General features: G+C 40.4%; 2 protein-coding genes across 6 annotated transcripts in view; one reads left to right on the top strand and one right to left on the bottom strand.

Annotated features, from left to right (window-relative positions):
* Nucleotides 1-911: 911 nt before the first annotated feature.
* On the bottom strand, nt 912-15,595 carry tcerg1b (transcription elongation regulator 1b (CA150)). 3 transcript variants are annotated; one of them, XM_087807020.1, is made up of 21 exons: nt 15,518-15,595; nt 14,211-14,442; nt 13,974-14,126; nt 13,464-13,740; nt 13,150-13,392; nt 12,209-12,268; nt 11,349-11,549; nt 10,835-10,938; nt 10,004-10,089; nt 9,767-9,927; nt 9,610-9,682; nt 8,663-8,798; nt 8,505-8,594; nt 8,309-8,427; nt 8,071-8,221; nt 7,844-8,008; nt 7,598-7,780; nt 3,491-3,670; nt 3,345-3,428; nt 1,590-1,690; nt 912-1,523 (listed from the first exon to the last, which is right to left on the bottom strand). In XM_087807020.1, the coding sequence occupies exons 1-21, from the start codon at nt 15,562-15,564 to the stop codon at nt 1,322-1,324; spliced, it is 3,048 nt and encodes a 1,015-aa protein (XP_087663146.1). In that variant the 5' UTR covers nt 15,565-15,595; the 3' UTR covers nt 912-1,321. The 3 variants fall into 3 exon arrangements, with proteins under 3 accessions (XP_087663146.1, XP_087663147.1, XP_087663148.1); XM_087807021.1 differs by lacking the exon at nt 12,209-12,268 and having other exon boundaries at nt 11,349-11,564; XM_087807022.1 differs by lacking the exon at nt 12,209-12,268.
* Nucleotides 15,596-16,455: 860 nt separating this feature from the next.
* LOC148065736 (uncharacterized) overlaps nt 16,456-19,548 on the top strand; it is a 5,467-nt gene continuing 2,374 nt past the window's right edge. For 2 of the 3 annotated variants that reach the window (XM_087807741.1, XM_087807739.1), the window contains exons 1-3: nt 16,456-16,714; nt 16,779-16,837; nt 16,910-16,976. In XM_087807741.1, the coding sequence (XP_087663867.1) occupies nt 16,478-16,714; nt 16,779-16,837; nt 16,910-16,976 (363 nt within the window). In that variant the 5' untranslated portion in view covers nt 16,456-16,477. The remainder of the gene's footprint in view (nt 16,715-16,778; nt 16,838-16,909; nt 16,977-19,548) is intronic. The other variant, XM_087807740.1, reaches the window with a different exon arrangement.

Genomic DNA, 19,548 nt, shown 5'->3' with positions numbered 1-19,548 from the left:
GGCGGGGGTTACCTTCTCTTCCGTCTTCAGCCCCCCTTTCCCGGGTGTGTCTTGCTTCGTTCTTTGATCTACAATTTAAGGTATGATTAGCAGATAGACAGATGTTTCAAATTACCGGTGTCTTATCTCTAATTCTGATCCAAGCTTGCCTCGAACCAGTGTGAATCAGTCTGAGAGTGGAATGTTGATTGTGAATGTGTAGTCAAACGTTCCCGCTCTCAGATCGAGCAAGTAATTTACACTTTATATTTTGATTATCTTTTAGCATTCATTTAAGTATGGGGTATATACGTATATAATACTTTTAATCTAACAAGAACCACTTTGTTCTCCCTATCAATAAAGGTTTCATATAAAATAGATTTAGTTTTTAATTGAATGATAAAGGAATGATTTCCAAGGTTCAGCACGGTGAGGTCAGACAGGTGAGGTCAGACAGGTGAGGTCAGACAGGTGAGGCCAGACAGGTGAGGTCAGACAGGTGAGGTCAGACAGGTGAGGTCAGACAGGTGAGGTCAGACAGGTGAGGTCAGACAGCTGAGGTCAGACAGCTGAGGTCAGACAGCTGAGGTCAGACAGGTGAGGTCAGACAGCATAACACCCCAGTTTCAAATCTGCTGAAACAAAAGTTGTATTTTTGCTTTTATTTAATGAATATGTGTCTAGTCCTGATTTGCAGGATATAGTTGAGGGAGACAAAGGATCCCCAGTGACTGACCTAACAAAGGTCATGGAGGATCCAGGTTTGAATTTGCATTCAGGTGGAGATACCTGTGTGAATGCTTCCCAGCATTCACACAATGAATGCATTCACACAATTGCATTATTTCTTCAAAACACTGAACGTTTGTTTCTCTGAGACACACTTCAGTTGGAAGGCGATGAATAATAAAAGCTCAGCAACGACAGGATTATTGAAAAACAGTGGACGTGTCTCCTTTATTTTGCTCCACAGAGAAACTGCTGCAACACTTTTGGTTCCACCTTCTGAACATTCACTCGGAGCCGCTGAGGACGACGAGCGAGTAAGGCTTCGGGGGACGCCTCGACACACACACACACACACACACACACACACACACACACACACACTTCCTCACGCACACATTTACATCATGTATGATACAAATCTGTTTCTACCCCCCGTCCTTCACTGCCAGGGTCGGACCCTCGGCTGCTGGACTAGTTTCAGGGCCGACCTCACGGAACCTCATTCATCCTGGTTCCCTGTGCAAGGCCGGGTCCAGCTTCAATGTACCAGGAGGTCATGCTCGGTCCAAATAAGGGCGGGGGAGGAGTCGGGGGATGAAGATGGACGCGGTCACTTGTTGGAGCGTCGGGTGGGTTCGGAGGCGGTGGGCGGGGGCGGCGGACCACGTCGGTCCAGGTCCTCGATGTAGAACATGATGAGTTTGCGGCGCTCGTCCGGGACACACTCCAGGACCAGGTAGCGCTTGTCGTTCTGCAGGATCTTCTCCACGTCCTTCAGGTGCTGCTCCGACTCGTGGATCAGCTTCCTGGACCTGCAGGGTCCGACGCAAGGGGGTCAGGGGTCAAGGTCACGACACGGTGAGGCGGAGAAGACGAACCTGTACGTGATGAACTTGGTCTCCTTCAGCAGAGTCCTGAAGTCGGCTTTGGCTGTGATGTACTTGTCTTTGATGTAGTCCTCGAACTCTCGCTGACGCTTCTGCAGACAAACCTTCATGAGCAGCTGTTGTTATTTACTTCTACTGCGGGAGTTTTTAAACCTCGTCTCTTTGTGCAGAAATACTACACAACCAAGTGGGAAAAATACCACCAAGTCTGGCGGAAAAATACTAAAGAAACTTGTGGGAAAAAATACTATAGAAACTTGTGGGAAAAAAATACTATAGAAGCTAGAGGAAAATAAACTATAAAATATTTTGGGGAAAATATACTATAGGAACGTGTGGGGAAAAAAATACTATAGAAACTTATGTGAAAAATACCATAGAAGCTAGAGGAAAATAAACTATAAAATCCTTTAGGAGAACAATACTATAGGAACTTGTGGGGGAAAAATACTATAGAAACTTGTGGGAAAAACACTATAGAAGCTAGAGGAAAATAAACTATAAATATTTTTGGGGAAAATATACTATAGGAACTTGTGGGGGAAAAAAAATACTATAGAAACTTGTGTGAAAAATACAACTATAGAAACTTGTTTGAAAAATACTATAGAAGCTAGAGTAAAATAAAGTATAGAAATTAAAGGAAAAAGATACTATAGAAACTTGTGGGAAAATACTATAGAAACTTTTGAGAAAACACTATAGAAACTTGTGGGAAAAAATACTATAGAAAATTGCGGCGAAAAACACTATAGAAGCTAGAGGAAAATAAACTATAAAATCTTTTGGGGAAAATATACTGTACTATAGGAACGTGTGGGGGAAAAAAACTACTATAGAAACTTGTGGGAAAACTACTATAGAAACTTGTGTGAAAAATACCATAGAAGCTAGAGGAAAATAAATGATAAAATCCTTTATGAGAACAATACTATAGGAACTTGTGGGAAAAAAACTACTATAAGAACTTGTGGAAAAAACTACTATAGAAACTTGTGGAGAAAACTACTATAGAAACTTGTTTGAAAAATACTATAGAAGCTAGAGTAAAATAAACTATAAAATCTTTTGGGGAAAATATACTATAGGAACTTGTGGGGGAAAAAAACTACGATAGAAACGTGTGGGAAAAATACTATAGAAACTTGTGGGAAAAATAACATAGAAGCTAGAGGAAAATAAATGATAAAATCCTTTATGAGAACAATACTATAGGAACTTGTGGGGAAAAAAACTACTATAGAAACTTGTTTGAAAAATACTATAGAAGCTAGAGTAAAATAAAGTATAGAAATTAGAGGAAACATACTATAGAAATTAGAGGAAACATATACTATAGAAACTTGTGGGAAAATACTATAGAAACTTGTGGGAAAATACTATAGAAACTTGTGAAAAAAATCTTATAGAAACTTGGGAAAAAAATCCTATAGAAACTTGTGGAAAAATACCATAGAATCTCATGGAGAAAATACCACAAAACTTTGGAAAATACAACAGGAATTGTGGAAAAACCCCACAAAAACTTGCATCATAGTTTGGTAAACCAGCACCAAAACGTTTTGTCAGATTTGAGCAGTGTGAAAAATATAAAATTGGTTCAAGTACAAAGAGAATTAATAAAACAATTAAAAAAAAACCAAGTAAAGGGGTTCTAGCATCCTGGTCTTTAAGTAATAAGTGGTCTAGAGAGTTGAAGCAGTTAAAATTCATGATTTCTCGTCACAACTTCAACAAACTCCTCACCCGGTCACTGGAGGAGAACTTGATACAGCGAGGATCCTCCTTAATGACCTTCTTCACTTCCTTCCATGTCGTGGTGAGAGTAATCTGCAGAGAAACAAAAACACATCAGTTTCTACACGACTCTGAACACGAGACGATGGACCCACCATGCTGGTCTCATCCAGCAGCTGCCTGAAGTGTTCCTTCTTCTTCTTGGCCAGCGCTTCCACGTGTTCGTTAAAAAGCTTCTCCTTCTCCTCTCGGTCCAGCAGCGACGACGTCTCCCAGCGATGGTCCTTGCGAAGGTTGCGGCGAGTGTCCGACCAGGTGGCGTCCGAGGAACGCACCTTGAGAAACAAGACTTTACTTGACCCGAGTCACTGACATGTTTCTGATCATTCAGAAAAACATGGATGACTTGAAAAAGGTGGCAGTTTTAAAATACGCTATGGGACAGAATCACGATGTCAACAATAATAAAGAGAATACTTCCTGTTACAGTTTGTTTGAAATTTAAAATAACATTCATCAATGCTGTGTCTCAAATCGCATACTTCTCTAAGTATACTAGAAGTTAGTATCATCAGGATAGTGTACGTACTAACTAGTAACTAATCCTCCACAGATAGTATGTCTCAAACATACTTCTCTTAGTATACTAGAAGTTAGTATGCATCAGGATAGTGTACGTACTAACTAGTAACTAATCCTCCACAGATAGTATGTCTCAAACATACTTCTCTTAGTATACTAGAAGTTAGTATGTATCAGGATAGTGTACGTACTAACTAGTAACTAATCCTCCACAGATAGTATGTCTCAAACATACTTCTCTTAGTATACTAGAAGTTAGTATGCATCAGGATAGTGTACGTACTAACTAGTAACTAATCCTCCACAGATAGTATGTCTCAAACATACATCTCTTAGTATACTAGAAGTTAGTATGCATCAGGATAGTGTACGTACTAACTAGTAACTAATCCTCCACAGATAGTATGTCTCAAACATACTTCTCTTAGTATACTAGAAGTTAGTATCATCAGGATAGTGTACATACTAACTAGTAACTAATCCTCCACAGATAGTATGTCTCAAACATACTTCTCTTAGTATACTAGAAGTTAGTATGCATCAGGATAGTGTACGTACTAACTAGTAACTAATCCTCCACAGATAGTATGTCTCAAACATACTTCTCTTAGTATACTAGAAGTTAGTATGCATCAGGATAGTGTATGTACTAACTAGTAACTAATCCTCCACAGATAGTATGTCTCAAACATACTTCTCTTAGTATACTAGAAGTTAGTATCATCAGGATAGTGTACGTACTAACTAGTAACTAATCCTCCACAGATAGTATGTCTCAAACATACTTCTCTTAGTATACTAGAAGTTAGTATGCATCAGGATAGTGTACGTACTAACTAGTAACTAATCCTCCACAGATAGTATGTCTCAAATCACATACTTCTCTTAGTATACTAGAAGTTAGTATGCATCAGGATAGTGTACGTACTAACTAGTAACTAATCCTCCACAGATAGTATGTCTCAAACATACTTCTCTTAGTATACTAGAAGTTAGTATGCATCAGGATAGTGTACGTACTAACTAGTAACTAATCCTCCACAGATAGTATGTCTCAAACATACTTCTCTTAGTATACTAGAAGTTAGTATGCATCAGGATAGTGTATGTACTAACTAGTAACTAATCCTCCACAGATAGTATGTCTCAAACATACTTCTCTTAGTATACTAGAAGTTAGTATGCATCAGGATAGTGTATGTACTAACTAGTAACTAATCCTCCACAGATAGTATGTCTCAAACATACTTCTCTTAGTATACTAGAAGTTAGTATGCATCAGGATAGTGTACGTACTAACTAGTAACTAATCCTCCACAGATAGTATGTCTCAAACATACTTCTCTTAGTATACTAGAAGTTAGTATCATCAGGATAGTGTACGTACTAACTAGTAACTAATCCTCCACAGATAGTATGTCTCAAACATACTTCTCTTAGTATACTAGAAGTTAGTATGCATCAGGATAGTGTACGTACTAACTAGTAACTAATCCTCCACAGATAGTATGTCTCAAATCACATACTTCTCTTAGTATACTAGAAGTTAGTATGCATCAGGATAGTGTACGTACTAACTAGTAACTAATCCTCCACAGATAGTATGTCTCAAACATACTTCTCTTAGTATACTAGAAGTTAGTATGCATCAGGATAGTGTACGTACTAACTAGTAACTAATCCTCCACAGATAGTATGTCTCAAACATACTTCTCTTAGTATACTAGAAGTTAGTATGCATCAGGATAGTGTACGTACTAACTAGTAACTAATCCTCCACAGATAGTATGTCTCAAACATACTTCTCTTAGTATACTAGAAGTTAGTATGCATCAGGATAGTGTACGTACTAACTAGTAACTAATCCTCCACAGATAGTATGTCTCAAACATACTTCTCTTAGTATACTAGAAGTTAGTATGCATCAGGATAGTGTACGTACTAACTAGTAACTAATCCTCCACAGATAGTATGTCTCAAACATACTTCTCTTAGTATGCTAGAAGTTAGTATCATCAGGATAGTGTACGTACTAACTAGTAACTAATCCTCCACAGATAGTATGTCTCAAACATACTTCTCTTAGTATACTAGAAGTTAGTATCATCAGGATAGTGTACGTACTAACTAGTAACTAATCCTCCACAGATAGTATGTCTCAAACATACTTCTCTTAGTATACTAGAAGTTAGTATGAATCAGGATAGTGTACGTACTAACTAGTAACTAATCCTCCAGATAGTATGTCTCAAACATACTTCTCTTAGTATACTAGAAGTTAGTATCATCAGGATAGTGTATGTACTAACTAGTAACTAATCCTCCACAGATAGTATGTCTCAAACATACTTCTCTTAGTATACTAGAAGTTAGTATCATCAGGATAGTGTACGTACTAACTAGTAACTAATCCTCCACAGATAGTATGTCTCAAACATACTTCTCTAAGTATACTGGAAGTTAGTATGCATCAGGATAGTGTACGTACTAACTAGTAACTAATCCTCCACAGATAGTATGTCTCAAACATACTTCTCTTAGTATACTAGAAGTTAGTATGCATCAGGATAGTGTACGTACTAACTAGTAACTAATCCTCCACAGATAGTATGTCTCAAACATACTTCTCTTAGTATACTAGAAGTTAGTATGCATCAGGATAGTGTACGTACTAACTAGTAACTAATCCTCCACAGATAGTATGTCTCAAACATACTTCTCTTAGTATACTAGAAGTTAGTATCATCAGGATAGTGTACGTACTAACTAGAATGCAAATTCTCCACAGATAGTATGTCTCAAACATACTTCTCTTAGTATACTAGAAGTTAGTACGTACACTATCCTGATGCATACTAACTAGTAATTAATCCTCAACAGATAGTATGTCTCAAACATACTTCTCTTAGTATACTAGAAGTTAGTATGCATCAGGATAGTGTACATACTAACTAGTAACTAATCCTCCACAGATAGTATGTCTCAAACATACTTCTCTTAGTATACTAGAAGTTAGTATGCATCAGGATAGTGTACATACTAACTAGTAACTAATCCTCCACAGATAGTATGTCTCAAACATACTTCTCTGAGTATACTAGAAGTTAGTATGCATCAGGATAGTGTACGTACTAACTAGTAACTAATAGTATGTTCAAATCAAACACTGCTGCTACACACTAACAGGAAATGACGTGACAGCTTCTTCTTCTACTCCTATTTAACGATGGTTTCAACCAGCTGTAGGCACACTAGCGCCACCTGCTGGCAGCACGTTTTGCAAGTTTGGAAAAAGAAATAAAGAAAAAATATGAGAATCGAAATATTGGCGAGATATTTAAGCTGCTATCAGCACCGAAGACGTGTCATCTTTCTACTGCTGCAGAAAATGCACCTGTAAGTATATGAATATATATATATATATATATATATATATATATATATATGACGTAACTTCCGTTTACAACGTCACTAAGATGGAGCCGTTTAGTGTGGTTAGTGTCCATCGATCCATACTTTTTGTGGGCGTTTTAGTGACAATTTAGTGTGCATGGAGAACTACATTTCGCATACTAAGAATTGAGACACACTTACGCACTAAAAATACTAACTTTGAGTACGCAAGTATGCGATTTGAGACACAGCACAGTTCTCGTGTGAGTCGGACACGGACGACTCACCATGTCAGACATCAAGGCTTTGAAATGCTGGATGGCCTCCTCCCTCTTGTGCTGCTCCCGCTCTCGGTCGATCTCTTTGGTCTGCTCCGACCGGGCCTTCTGCACCTCGCGCTCCCTCTCCCGGAGACTGGCTTCGATCCGGGCCTGACGCTCCAGCTCGCGCTCCTTGTCCAGGTCCACGCTCTGACACCGACGCAGACGTGTGTTCAGAACACGGATCCGGTGCACGATCACGCCACGACTCACCTTGGCCAGCTTGTCCATGTACTGCTTGTAGAACTCCTCGCGCAGCGCCGAGCTCTCCACGGCCTTGTACCGAGGGTCCGTCTCCAGCCGCTCCTTCACCTTGCTCCACCTCTGGCCCGCCTCGATGTGCTGGTCGCTGAGCAGCTCGAAGAAGTCCAACTTCATCTGAGCCGACGAGAGGACTTGTTGAGGACAGGAGGTCAAAACTGAGGAGACCGCGTCGGTACCTTCTCTCCTCTGGACTTGGAGTCCTCTTTATCCCTCTTCTTCATGGCAGCGACGTACTCCACAAAGATGGCCTCCCTGTCCTTCATCTTATCTATGCTTTTGAATCTGGGGTCTCGGCCGTGTTTGACCGCAAACTCGCTGAAGGTCGTCCTGGAAACGAGGTTTTGATGGGATGTTGATGAACGACGTCACGTCATCGACGAGTGTCGGGACCTGACAAATGTGTCACTCGTTCACCTGGCCGTGATCCTGGACTCGTCCATCATCTTCCTGAACTCATCTTTGGCCTGCATGAGCTTGTTCTTCTTCTCCTTCCTCTCCTCCTCGGCTCGGGTCTTCACGTACTGATCGAACACCTGAACGAAGACGACAAAGTCAACATCATCTCGGCGATAAAACTGAGTGAGAATCTGTGTAACGCGTGAATATTGACCTGCTTCCTCTCTTTGGGGTTGAGGAGAAGGTACCGCGGGTCAAACACGATCTTGTGAAGCTCCTTCTCCCACGTGGAGAAGGCCGACACCTGGAGGGACCGCAGACGTTAAGAGCAGGAAACCAAACGTCAAGAGTATCAGTGAAAAGATGCCTCACCGCTCTCTCCAGCAGCATGTCTCTGAACTGGGTCATCCTGGACTCCAGCGGAACCACGGCTCGCTCTCTGGCAGCACGAAGCTCCGCCTCCATCGCCACTTCCTTGTCAGACTCGCCTTCCTTCATGTCCTCTTTCCTGTCGCGCAGAAGACAGAAGAAAATATTTGAAATACGCAGATATACGGTCAAGATTGACCAAACAAGGCTGTTGTAGTTTTTGAATAATGTCAAAGATTTATCAACCTAAATCTGTGGAACTTATATTTATCGATTCAGTTTTTTTTTTCCTTTTGAAGTGTCAGTGACATGAGAATATGGTTGAAATAAACAATTAGATTTTTTTATTGAAAGGTTTTTTAAGAATTGAAATATTTTCTAAATAATGGAATCTGGTCATTTCTATTGAATTTGTTAAACATTTTTGGGTGAAATCTTTCAAATTCCAATGATTCAAAACCAAAAATGTAATTTTCAATTCAATATAATAATGTTGGTATAATAGAGTCACCAGACAGAACCAACAGAGCACAGAGCTACTGGATCAAACCTTCAGCCAATCATGCGACTCGATCATGTGACAACATGGAAGCATACAATCCTTAATTGAATGATTGTGATTAGAATATGAAAGTGTGTAAAACAATATGAATTCATTATTCAATATTTTTATTTGAATTAAAAAGCAAACGCATTTAATTCTTCAAACAAGAACGTTTCAATACATAAAAAAAAAAGTTTTTCATTTGAAATGATTCAACAATTCAATATTCTGATGACGCCAACATACATCCATGGTTGTCAACCACTGAACCGTGTGAAAGGTTTTTTATTCTTCTCAATAAAACAGGAAGCCTGCAAACTAGCCCAGAACTAGACCTGGACCAAGAACAACCATCTTTTAAGCGGGAAAACTCACGTCAGGTCATGGATGTACAAACAGAACTTACTTTCTCTTCTTCGCTTTGTTGGGCTCATCGTCCAGATCGTCTCCCAGCGCCAGCTCCGACTCGTCCTTCAGACCTGTGAACCCAGACGAGTCTCATTGCTCCACGTCTGGTCCTCGGATGCAGACGTCGACACCGTAGGACACCGACAGATCCTCACCTATCCTCTTGGAGTCTTCCAAGCCTCTCTTGTGCGGAGGCTCCTGGATGTGCTTGTCGACATCCGTCCGACCCACCAGCTCGTCGGGCCGGTCCCACATGGACATCCGTGTGGTCGGGTTGTAGAAGAAAACCCGGTCGTCTCCGGTCCAGACCACGCACCTGCGACACAGACAAGCCGGAGTGAGCGGAGGAGAATATTTCCCGGACGACTTCTCGGGCGACGGAACGCTCGTACCAGGGCGTCCCCGGGATTGGGTTGGTGGCGACCGGGCGAGCTTTTTGAGCAGCTTTTTCCTCCTCGGTCATCTCCACCTCTTTAATCTGTGTGAACACAAGAAAACCCACATGACTATAGTAGAAAATATATAGAACTATTAAACAAAGAGAGTATAGTATCAATGCTTCGATCAAAGATCCAATTACATCCAACACTATTAAATCATTAGAACCACTGTATTAGAAGTTTTTATCAGTGAAATCCACATTATGAATGGTTGAATTTAACATTTCAAGTTTGGAAAACAATTTTATAAGATAAGAATCAAGTTTTAAGCATTATTTCTTTGAATAATTGAAATTAATCATTTCTATATTGAAATAATTAAATGAAAGAATTCAAAAATTAATTTTCAATATTTTTTAATTGGTAGCCGTTAAAATTCTAGTCTGGCAAGACTTCGTTGCATGTTCGTAAAAGAAACATTCAAATCCTGTTAGTTAGTTTCGCTTTTGTATGTTTACCTCGTGTTGCCAACGGAGAAACACAGGCTAGTTAGCATTGAGCTAGTTAGCTTGCGTGGCTACATGCACAGTAAGTTTCCATTGTTTACAAAGTCTGGTGTCACTATTATACCAACATGTCATATTGAATTTAAAAGACTACAAATAAGAATATTTTGAATTTAGAAAATGTATTTTTGAGTTATTGGAACTGGAATATCAAACTATGTGTAAAAACAAAATAATTCAATTGGAAAATGTTGGCATTTTTTGAGCATTGTATCCTTTCTTTTTTGCAGGATCGATCCATCCATCCATCCATCGGGAATTTAGATTCTTCACAAACCTCCTTGTTATTGAGGAGGAGGAGTTTGTTTTCTTCGTCCTCCATCTCCATGGCTTCAGCTTCCTCCAGCAGGAGACGTTCCTTCAGTTTCTCCGCTTCTCTCTCTGCACAGAAATACTCAAATAAACACTCGATAATAACCTTTGACCGCAAACACAAAACATTCTGCTTAGTTTATTAATCAATTACCACGAATGGTGAACAAAATCTGTCTTAATCCTGATTATAAGATTAGGTGTCATACCTGCAGGTGACACGGGTAAATTTTAGGTCAGCTAATGTGAGACCAGGGTTCTTCTGACATCTGACAAATGACAGTGTAGTGTTGCTGGTGAGCAGAAATTGAAATTGCATGAAGCTCAAGATCCAAGTTAAACTGGAAACCAGCTCCCAGCCTAACACACATGCGCGTGATAAAGATATGAAAGTTTTAATCACAAGAATCCATCAAAACAGCTCCTGACAACAGAGTAACGACCTCCTCATCAACACAAGTAGGATTTTCGAGGGATACCTTTCTCAAGCACCGCCAGAGGCTTCTCCCACGTGGACTCCAGTGTTCGGTTGTTGTAGTAGTACGTCTTCCCGTCGGCCGTCTTGTATTCCGTCCACTCTGGGATCTGAAGCGACCCGGCCAGGGAGGGGGGAGCGGCTGAGAGGGTCAGCTGAGGATGCATCATGGACACCAGAGGTGGGCCCATGCCGGGGAGCATCCCTTGAAAATGAAGACCTCAAGCTCATTTGAAAAATTTCAGTCCAAGCCAAAATTAATTCAACTAATAAAAAAAAACTTTGTTCAAAGAAATGTCATCCTGAGTCGCCAGTATTTATCAAATCAAAAATACAAGAAGAAACTGAAGACAATACGCTGTGTCAACACACAACCATGCCACAGATGTAGACAACAACATGACCACAACACGCTTTAAAGGTCAATAACCATTAATCATCGAAGCTTCATAAAACATTAAAGATTCCAGTCAACTAATGTTTGACTAAATATCTATATTGAGAACCAAGTTGTGAAATTATCGCTTATTTTTAAAGGCTAAATAGCCAATACCGTCCGATTGAAATAATTGAAAAAAAATGTGAATTCAGGTCAAAATAAATGTAAAACGCCCTGTTATCACTGAAGGAACCCAGACTCATCACACGCAGAACTACACAATTGTTAACTATTTAACTAGTGATTTGCAAGTTCAGACCCTTGCTAGACTGACAGGCCGATTGTTTAACGAATAATAAAATAGTTTCTTGATGGATATTGTTCACATCATTCATGCTGCCGTCCGTTAGCTCCCACATAAGGATTCAGGAGGACATGGTTGACTAGCATGCCATCTATGATGGATCTGGGAGGCGGGTGTTTACCGTTAGCGTTGGGGCCTGCCTTTACACACGGCGCACCTACTATCTGCATCATTGCTACACCTGCAAGAACAACGGACAAGCAAGCATCTGGTTGAGAAGCAACAGGACACTAAGACAGCAGCCACAGAGTGTGTGCTAGCGTTGACATGAGTGGAACAAATCCATCCCTCCTTCCTAGAACGACTGAACCTGGCGAGGGGTAGAGTGAGGTCACAGGACTCGTAATCTATGGTTAATAAAGTTGTGACTCTAGTGACAGTGGGAAGAGGATATGGAATGTACAGAAAACTCTATCTTTTTGCAATTTTGAGGGTTTTTTTACTCACAAAAAAAAATAAACTAGTGAAAATACGTGAAACAAAAACTCTTTAGAAACCATATTTCTTTTTCAGATGCCGGATTTCATAATAAAAATGAATAAAAAAAAACAACAACTCGCTCACTGGTTGGCATAAAGTCACTTAAAGCTAAGACTCACACACACAGATACACATAGACGCAAATAAACAGAGATTTCGTTGTAACGAGTCTAGAGCTCTTGCCGATTTAGTGTTGTGTCGTATTTTCCATGCAGTACATTTTTTAGTTTAGCCATTTAATTTGACTGTTTTTTATCTGAAGACAACAAACCGGTCCACGGTACAGAAGAGGTTGGGGACTCTACAAGTTGCATGTGACAAACATTATTGATACATCTACGTCCAGCGAATCTTCCACCAATACAGGAGCTAAAAAAAACCTGTGTGTTCCAAGACTTCTTTTACAACCTAACGTTCCATGTAAACCAAAGAACTCCCTTCCTTTAACAAATACCGACTAATGCAGGCTGGAACCGCAGATGTACACACGTCATATGGTGTCAAAGCCGATTAGTGAATGTCACACATTGCATATAAAGAAACATTCATAAATAGCCAGAGATTGAGTATTTTGGGATTTACCTGGTAAGGGGATGTGCATTCCTGGCAAGGGGACTCTGAACGGGGGCACCATGACGGGGGGAAAGGCTGGTAGCGCGGCGGCGGACTGAGCCACACTGTGAGGCAGCGCGGCAGGCAATAGTGGAACCGTCTGCACGGCCGTGACGGGCGATGGCACCGTGGAAACGGTCACCACAGTGACTGGGGACACAGCTACAGTGCTGGTCACAGAGGTAACCAGAGGAAGGTCTGCTACAACAGGGGCTTTAGAAACAAAACAAACAATCGTGTTTAATTACTTGGCATTATTTTAGTGGGCGATCAGAAAAACGTACCCGCCATCGACACCGAGGGAGACAAGGTCGTGACCAAGTCTGGACTGGAGCTCAGGGTGCGGGAGGGGTTGTTACTCGACAGTGCCTGTGAAGGCGAGACTGCTGAAATGCTCGCTGTTGTGTTGATGCCGCCTGAGCTGGCGGCTGCACTCACACCCACGCTGGTTCCTCCTGTGGCAGTTACCAGGAGAGGGTTGAGCTCAGACTGCTGAATGATTTTTACACCCTCTGGTTTAGTCCACGCCGACTCTCTGGTCCTGGCATTGTAGTAATATGCCTGTGAAGAGGAGTCATTTTGATCAGGCAGTGTTCGACATCACTCTTTGTCAAGAATTATCAGGCTTTTTAATTCATTGCAACAATTTGAAAAACATGTTTTCAATTACTGCCACAGAAGTTCATGCACTACTATATAAAGAATATTTTTTAAAGACCCTTAACTTTAAATTAGATAATTACTATTAAATTGAAATCAAATAAATACAAGTGCTACTATAGGATTGACTGTACCTTTCCCTCTGGTGTCTTGTTCTCCACCCAAATCTCCTCTGCAGGGTTAGGAGCAGGTGTTCCTGCAGCAGAAACAGGAGGCATCCCGGGGGGAAAGAGCATCCCTGGAGGCGGAGGAAGGCTGCCAATGGGAGGAGGAAGAAATGGTGGCCTCTGTGGAAAAAAGAGAACAAATATTGCATGTTATGGCAAAATTAATTTTGAGGGGCAAAAATGACTTAAAACGGCAATAAGCACCTGTAAATGTGGAGGCCCAATAGGTGGGGGCATGCCTCCTGGTGGTGGAATGGGTGGCATGTTTGGGTCAAAGGGAGGACGTGCAAATGGTGGTCGTGGCGGAGGTCCACGCATCATCCCGAAAGGTGGTGGTGGGGGCCTCAGGAGTGGGGGAGGACCTCGTAACACTGGGCTCTGTGGGGGCGCAGGAGCAGGAGCAGGGTTGTGAAACCGGGCCACCTGCTGTGCCATTCTAGAAAGAAAAAAAAACATTTTTTAGATTACTGATCAAGAATTAAACAAGGATTTATTTAAAGAAGTAGATTTTATTCTATTTGCGTTTAATTAAATAACAATTTCAGATTGAAATCAGAATAAACGTCAGTATTCATGAGAGTTCGCCCTGACTTCTGAAACCACTTTATTATGAGTCAAAATACTGTTATTTCAAACACTGTGACATGAAAGAGCTACATGTGTACAGTTCAGGTTTTTTCGGTGGAGCTTGACAAAAGAAATACAAGCAGATCATTATTTAGCCCACAAATACATTTAATATGGGAAATAAATAACCAGCAAAGGTTGACAACAACAAGAGATACACAAAATGAGATTCCACAAATGTTAAAACTAAAACAACAACTGTAGCTACTGCGGGACAGGATAAGGGTGTGTAGCCCATCACTGTACGTGTTTAACGATCCCTGCTTTAGGACTATTCGTGACTTTTGCCCATGACGGTTCAAATGGTCATGTTTTGGTCTCACAAGACTTACAAGGAAACTTCTGTGAACCGGGCGACACCGTCGTACATCTAGAACAGGCACATCTATATTCTGCAGGAACACACTCAAATATATGTCGTGAATAACTCAATTCCGTCAACGCATTAAATAACATCTTCCATTGTTGCGTTTTGGACTCAAGTTCTTGTAGGATAAAGTCTAAAACTAGAAACACAGTTGCTATAAAAGCTCATTCATGCTAGTCTGGAAAAGATTGCGTAGATGAAAGCAGAATTCCACACCAAATATCTACCATACGTCACGAGATGGCAAGACTTCGTTGCATGTTTGGATAAGAAGCATACAAATCCTGTTAGTTAGTTTCGCTTTTGTGTGTTTACCTCGTGTTGCCAACGGAGAAACATAGGCTAGTTAGCATTGAGCTAGTTAGCTTGCGTGGCTACATGCACAGTTAGTTTCCATTGTTTACAAAACGCATGCACTGGGAAGGAACCCCAAGATTTAAAAACGAAACCGCAACATGAGCACGGGAGCGCCCCGCGTTTTTATGACGTTTTTATGGTTTATTTGTGTTTATCTGACCTGTTGTCGCCAAACCCGAGAGTCTCGCTTTCTGTCTGGTCCGCCATTACAGGAAAATGTAAGACTCTCTTCCTGGAAACGCCCACCACGAAGTTTCTAGATATCCTATTGGTTGACGAGCGCTGTCAATCAGGCAAGTGGCGGAAACCTGGCGGAGTCTACTGACCGTTCGGTTCATCACCTGCCAGTATCTCGAGCTGTGATTGGCTGAGTTTGAAAACCGTCTTTTGAATGAATGAAAGCGAAGTTGCAATTCTTTTTTAATCATTTTCACTTAAATGCGAACTAAACTTTTATTCCTGTTGACTAAATGTAGTTCGCATTGTTACTCGTTATATTTATTTTATTATATTTTAATTGTATTATATTAGTTCTAGGCGTCTTCTTGTTTGTTTTAAGTGTAGTTCTTCCCACGTGCACTAGCGGAAGTTATCAACTCATTCAACTGGAAAAAAAGACAATTTAATGTTGCGTTTATGTCAAACAAACATGTTTTGGTTTGTGTCAAACACACGTTGGTAAAATCTTCAATAAACAAAGAATGCAAAGTGAGGTACTTTGAGTCTGAATGACTGGATTTTCTACTATAAATGATTTATTTATGCAGTATAAACACTGGAAGGATCGAATATTCCCACTTTTTAACTGAATAATAAAACAATGAATGACACATATGTGTGATAATCCTGACTGTGTGTGTAGAAGGTGATTGATGAAAGTAGCAAATGAGTCAATATCTGTTTATTAGCTTCTGGATTATTGTAAATTAACAATAAAGAATGAATGACCTTGTTTGTGTTCATTGTTGCTTCATTGCTCTTCATCACAAAGGAAGCGTGAAGGTGGAGGACGATCAAAGGACACGTGAGATGAAAGGCAGAAACAACAGGTATATGTGACTCAAACCTTCTTCATAATCCAGAGGATCTTATCTTCAGGGTCATACCGATCCTCGCAGAGATGGACTGGAGCAACGAGGACGCGATCCGGAGAGAGTTCGACAGGATGGTGATCGGGATGCACTGGGACGAGTTCTTCTCCACCGTGTGGGGCATGTTGGGGGACCTCGGGTTCGTGGGCCCTCGCCAGAACACCTGGCAGGAGGTGAACATCTTCCCTCACCGGCAGGTGACCTCGGGGTTCGAGGACCACTACAGGCGCCTCCAGCCGCCGGTTCACTACGTCCCGTCCCCTCAGGTGAGCTCGCACGACCCCGGGGGGTCACGGGCGTCCACCTGACCACCAGTGTGTTTGTGCCCAGAAGAACGACAACACCTTCCTGCTTCAGGAGCACCTGGATCTGAGACCTGTCGGTTTGATGCGAGTGATTCACAAACACACCTTTTCTTCTTGAATGTCTTTCCATAGATTTGACTTTAACTCGTCCTGCAGTGACGGGAACCTGGTGTTCGAGATCCCGACCCCTCAGCAGATGCTGCTTCAGCACAAAGACAACAGTGTGAGTTTGAAATATCCAACTATTGCCATCAAACTAGTTTAAACATGATGGTTTGACTGGAACTCTTTCAACACATGAACAACAGATCCAGGTCCAGAAGAGTCAAAATAGTTCACACTGACATTGTCTGTCGTGGAATATTTAGTCGTTTCTCCAAATATAATATAACATCATAAAAATCTGATAGAGAAAATATATTTCTTGAGTAAATGACTCTTTCACAGATCGATGACTTGTAACACATTAAGTTTATCATGGAACTAACAATACTTTTTACGTATCACGATACAGGGTTAACGATATATATTGATGTATTAGGACATTAGTGTAGTATTGTCGGGTACTTGACTCTGGTGTTGTGATAGTGTAGTAACAAGGATATATGTGTAGTATTGTCCAGTACTTGACTCTGGTGTTGTGATAGTGTAGTAACAAGTATATATGTGTAGTATTGTCTAGTACTTGACTCTGGTGTTGTGATACTGTAGTAAAAAGTATAAATGTGTAGTATTTTCCAGTACTTGACTCTGGTGTTGTGATAGTGTAGTAACAAGGATATATGTGTAGTATTGTCCAGTACTTGACTCTGGTGTTGTGATACTGTAGTAAAAAGTATAAATGTGTAGTATTGTCCAGTACTTGACTCTGGTGTTGTGATAGTGTAGTAACAAGTATATATGTGTAGTATTGTCCAGTACTTGACTCTGGTGTTGTGATAGTGTAGTAACAAGTATATATGTGTAGTATTGTCCAGTACTTGACTCTGGTGTTGTGATAGTGTAGTAACAAGTATACATGTGTAGTATTGTCGGGTACTTGACTCTGGTGTTGTGATAGTGTAGTAACAAGGATATATGTGTAGTATTGTCCAGTACTTGACTCTGGTGTTGTGATAGTGTAGTAACAAGTATATATGTGTAGTATTGTCTAGTACTTGACTCTGGTGTTGTGATACTGTAGTAAAAAGTATAAATGTGTAGTATTGTCCAGTACTTGACTCTGGTGTTGTGATAGTGTAGTAACAAGTATATATGTGTAGTATTGTCCAGTACTTGACTCTGGTGTTGTGATACTGTAGTAAAAAGTATAAATGTGTAGTATTGTCCAGTACTTGACTCTGGTGTTGTGATAGTGTAGTAACAAGTATATATGTGTAGTATTGTCCAGTACTTGACTCTGGTGTTGTGATAGTGTAGTAACAAGTATATATATTTGTAGTATTGTCCAGTACTTGACTCTGGTGTTGTGATAGTGTAGTAACAAGTATATATGTGTAGTATTGTCCAGTACTTTACTCTGGTGTTGTGATAGTGTAGTAAAAAGTATATATGTGTAGTATTGTCCAGTACTTGACTGGTACTTGACTCCAGATTTACAGACCACATGACTCTTGACGAAGTCGTTGTCGACTGTATCCTCTCGTCCTCAGTCGTCGCCAGGATTATATCGCTCCTTTAGTTGCGAAGGACGTAATGACTGCTGCCATCTAGAGGCGAAAAGTTTAAATGTGACACAAAAAAAGGAACAAACGCAGTACATATTTGCATGTTAATTGTAAAAGAAATAGAATAAAAACAACAATCTTTTTTTGTGACTTGTTGAAGCTTCTGTGTCACTGACTCTGAACCTGTTGACTTGACTTTGATCAACTTTATGAGACGTCGATGGTTCCTTTGTTGACTCGACGAAGACTCTTGGAGTGACTGGAACATGTTTTCAAAGGTGTTTTATGACTCTTGGAGTGACTGGAACATGTTTTCAAAGGTGTTTTATGATTCTTGGAGTGACTGGAACATGTTTTCAAAGGTGTTTTATGATTCTTGGAGTGACTGGAACATGTTTTCAAAGGTGTTTTATGATTCTTGGAGTGACTGGAACATGTTTTCAAAGGTGTTTTATGATTCTTGGAGTCACTGGAACATGTTTTCAAAGGTGTTTTATGATTCTTGGAGTGACTGGAACATGTTTTCAAAGGTGTTTTATGATTCTTGGAGTCACTGGAACATGTTTTCAAAGGTGTTTTATGATTCTTGGAGTGACTGGAACATGTTTTCAAAGGTGTTTTATGACTCTTGGAGTGACTGGAACATGTTTTCAAAGGTGTTTTATGATTCTTGAAGTGACTGGAACATGTTTTCAAAGGTGTTTTATGATTCTTGGAGTGACTGGAACATGTTTTCAAAGGTGTTTTATGATTCTTGGAGTGACTGGAACATGTTTTCAAAGGTGTTTTATGATTCTTGGAGTCACTGGAACATGTTTTCAAAGGTGTTTTATGATTCTTGGAGTCACTGGAACATGTTTTCAAAGGTGTTTTATGATTCTTGGAGTCACTGGAACATGTTTTCAAAGGTGTTTTATGATTCTTGGAGTCACTGGAACATGTTTTCAAAGGTGTTTTATGATTCTTGGAGTGACTGGAACATGTTTTCAAAGGTGTTTTATGACTCTTGGAGTGACTGGAACATGTTTTCAAAGGTGTTTTATGATTCTTGGAGTGACTGGAACATGTTTTCAAAGGTGTTTTATGATTCTTGGAGTGACTGGAACATGTTTTCAAAGGTGTTTTATG

Source organism: Callionymus lyra, chromosome 14 (assembly GCF_982586985.1).
Source record: "Callionymus lyra chromosome 14, fCalLyr1.hap1.1, whole genome shotgun sequence".
Taxonomy (NCBI): Eukaryota; Metazoa; Chordata; class Actinopteri; order Syngnathiformes; family Callionymidae; genus Callionymus; species Callionymus lyra.
Note: the sequence above shows the minus strand (reverse complement) of the source record. Positions and strands in the feature narration are given on the sequence as shown.

Bases quoted from the DNA above. Each gene is read 5' to 3' on its own strand.
- tcerg1b (XM_087807020.1), bottom strand. From the start codon at position 15,564: ATGGCGGACCAGACAGAAAGCGAGACTCTCGGGTTTGGCGACAACAG. The intron at 13,393-13,463 runs GTACGTTTTTCT...TTGTTTCTAAAG, and splicing joins TCCCTCGGTGTCGATGGCGG to CCCCTGTTGTAGCAGACCTT. The intron at 8,009-8,070 runs GTACCGACGCGG...TCGTCGGCTCAG, and splicing joins CCAAGTCCAGAGGAGAGAAG to ATGAAGTTGGACTTCTTCGA.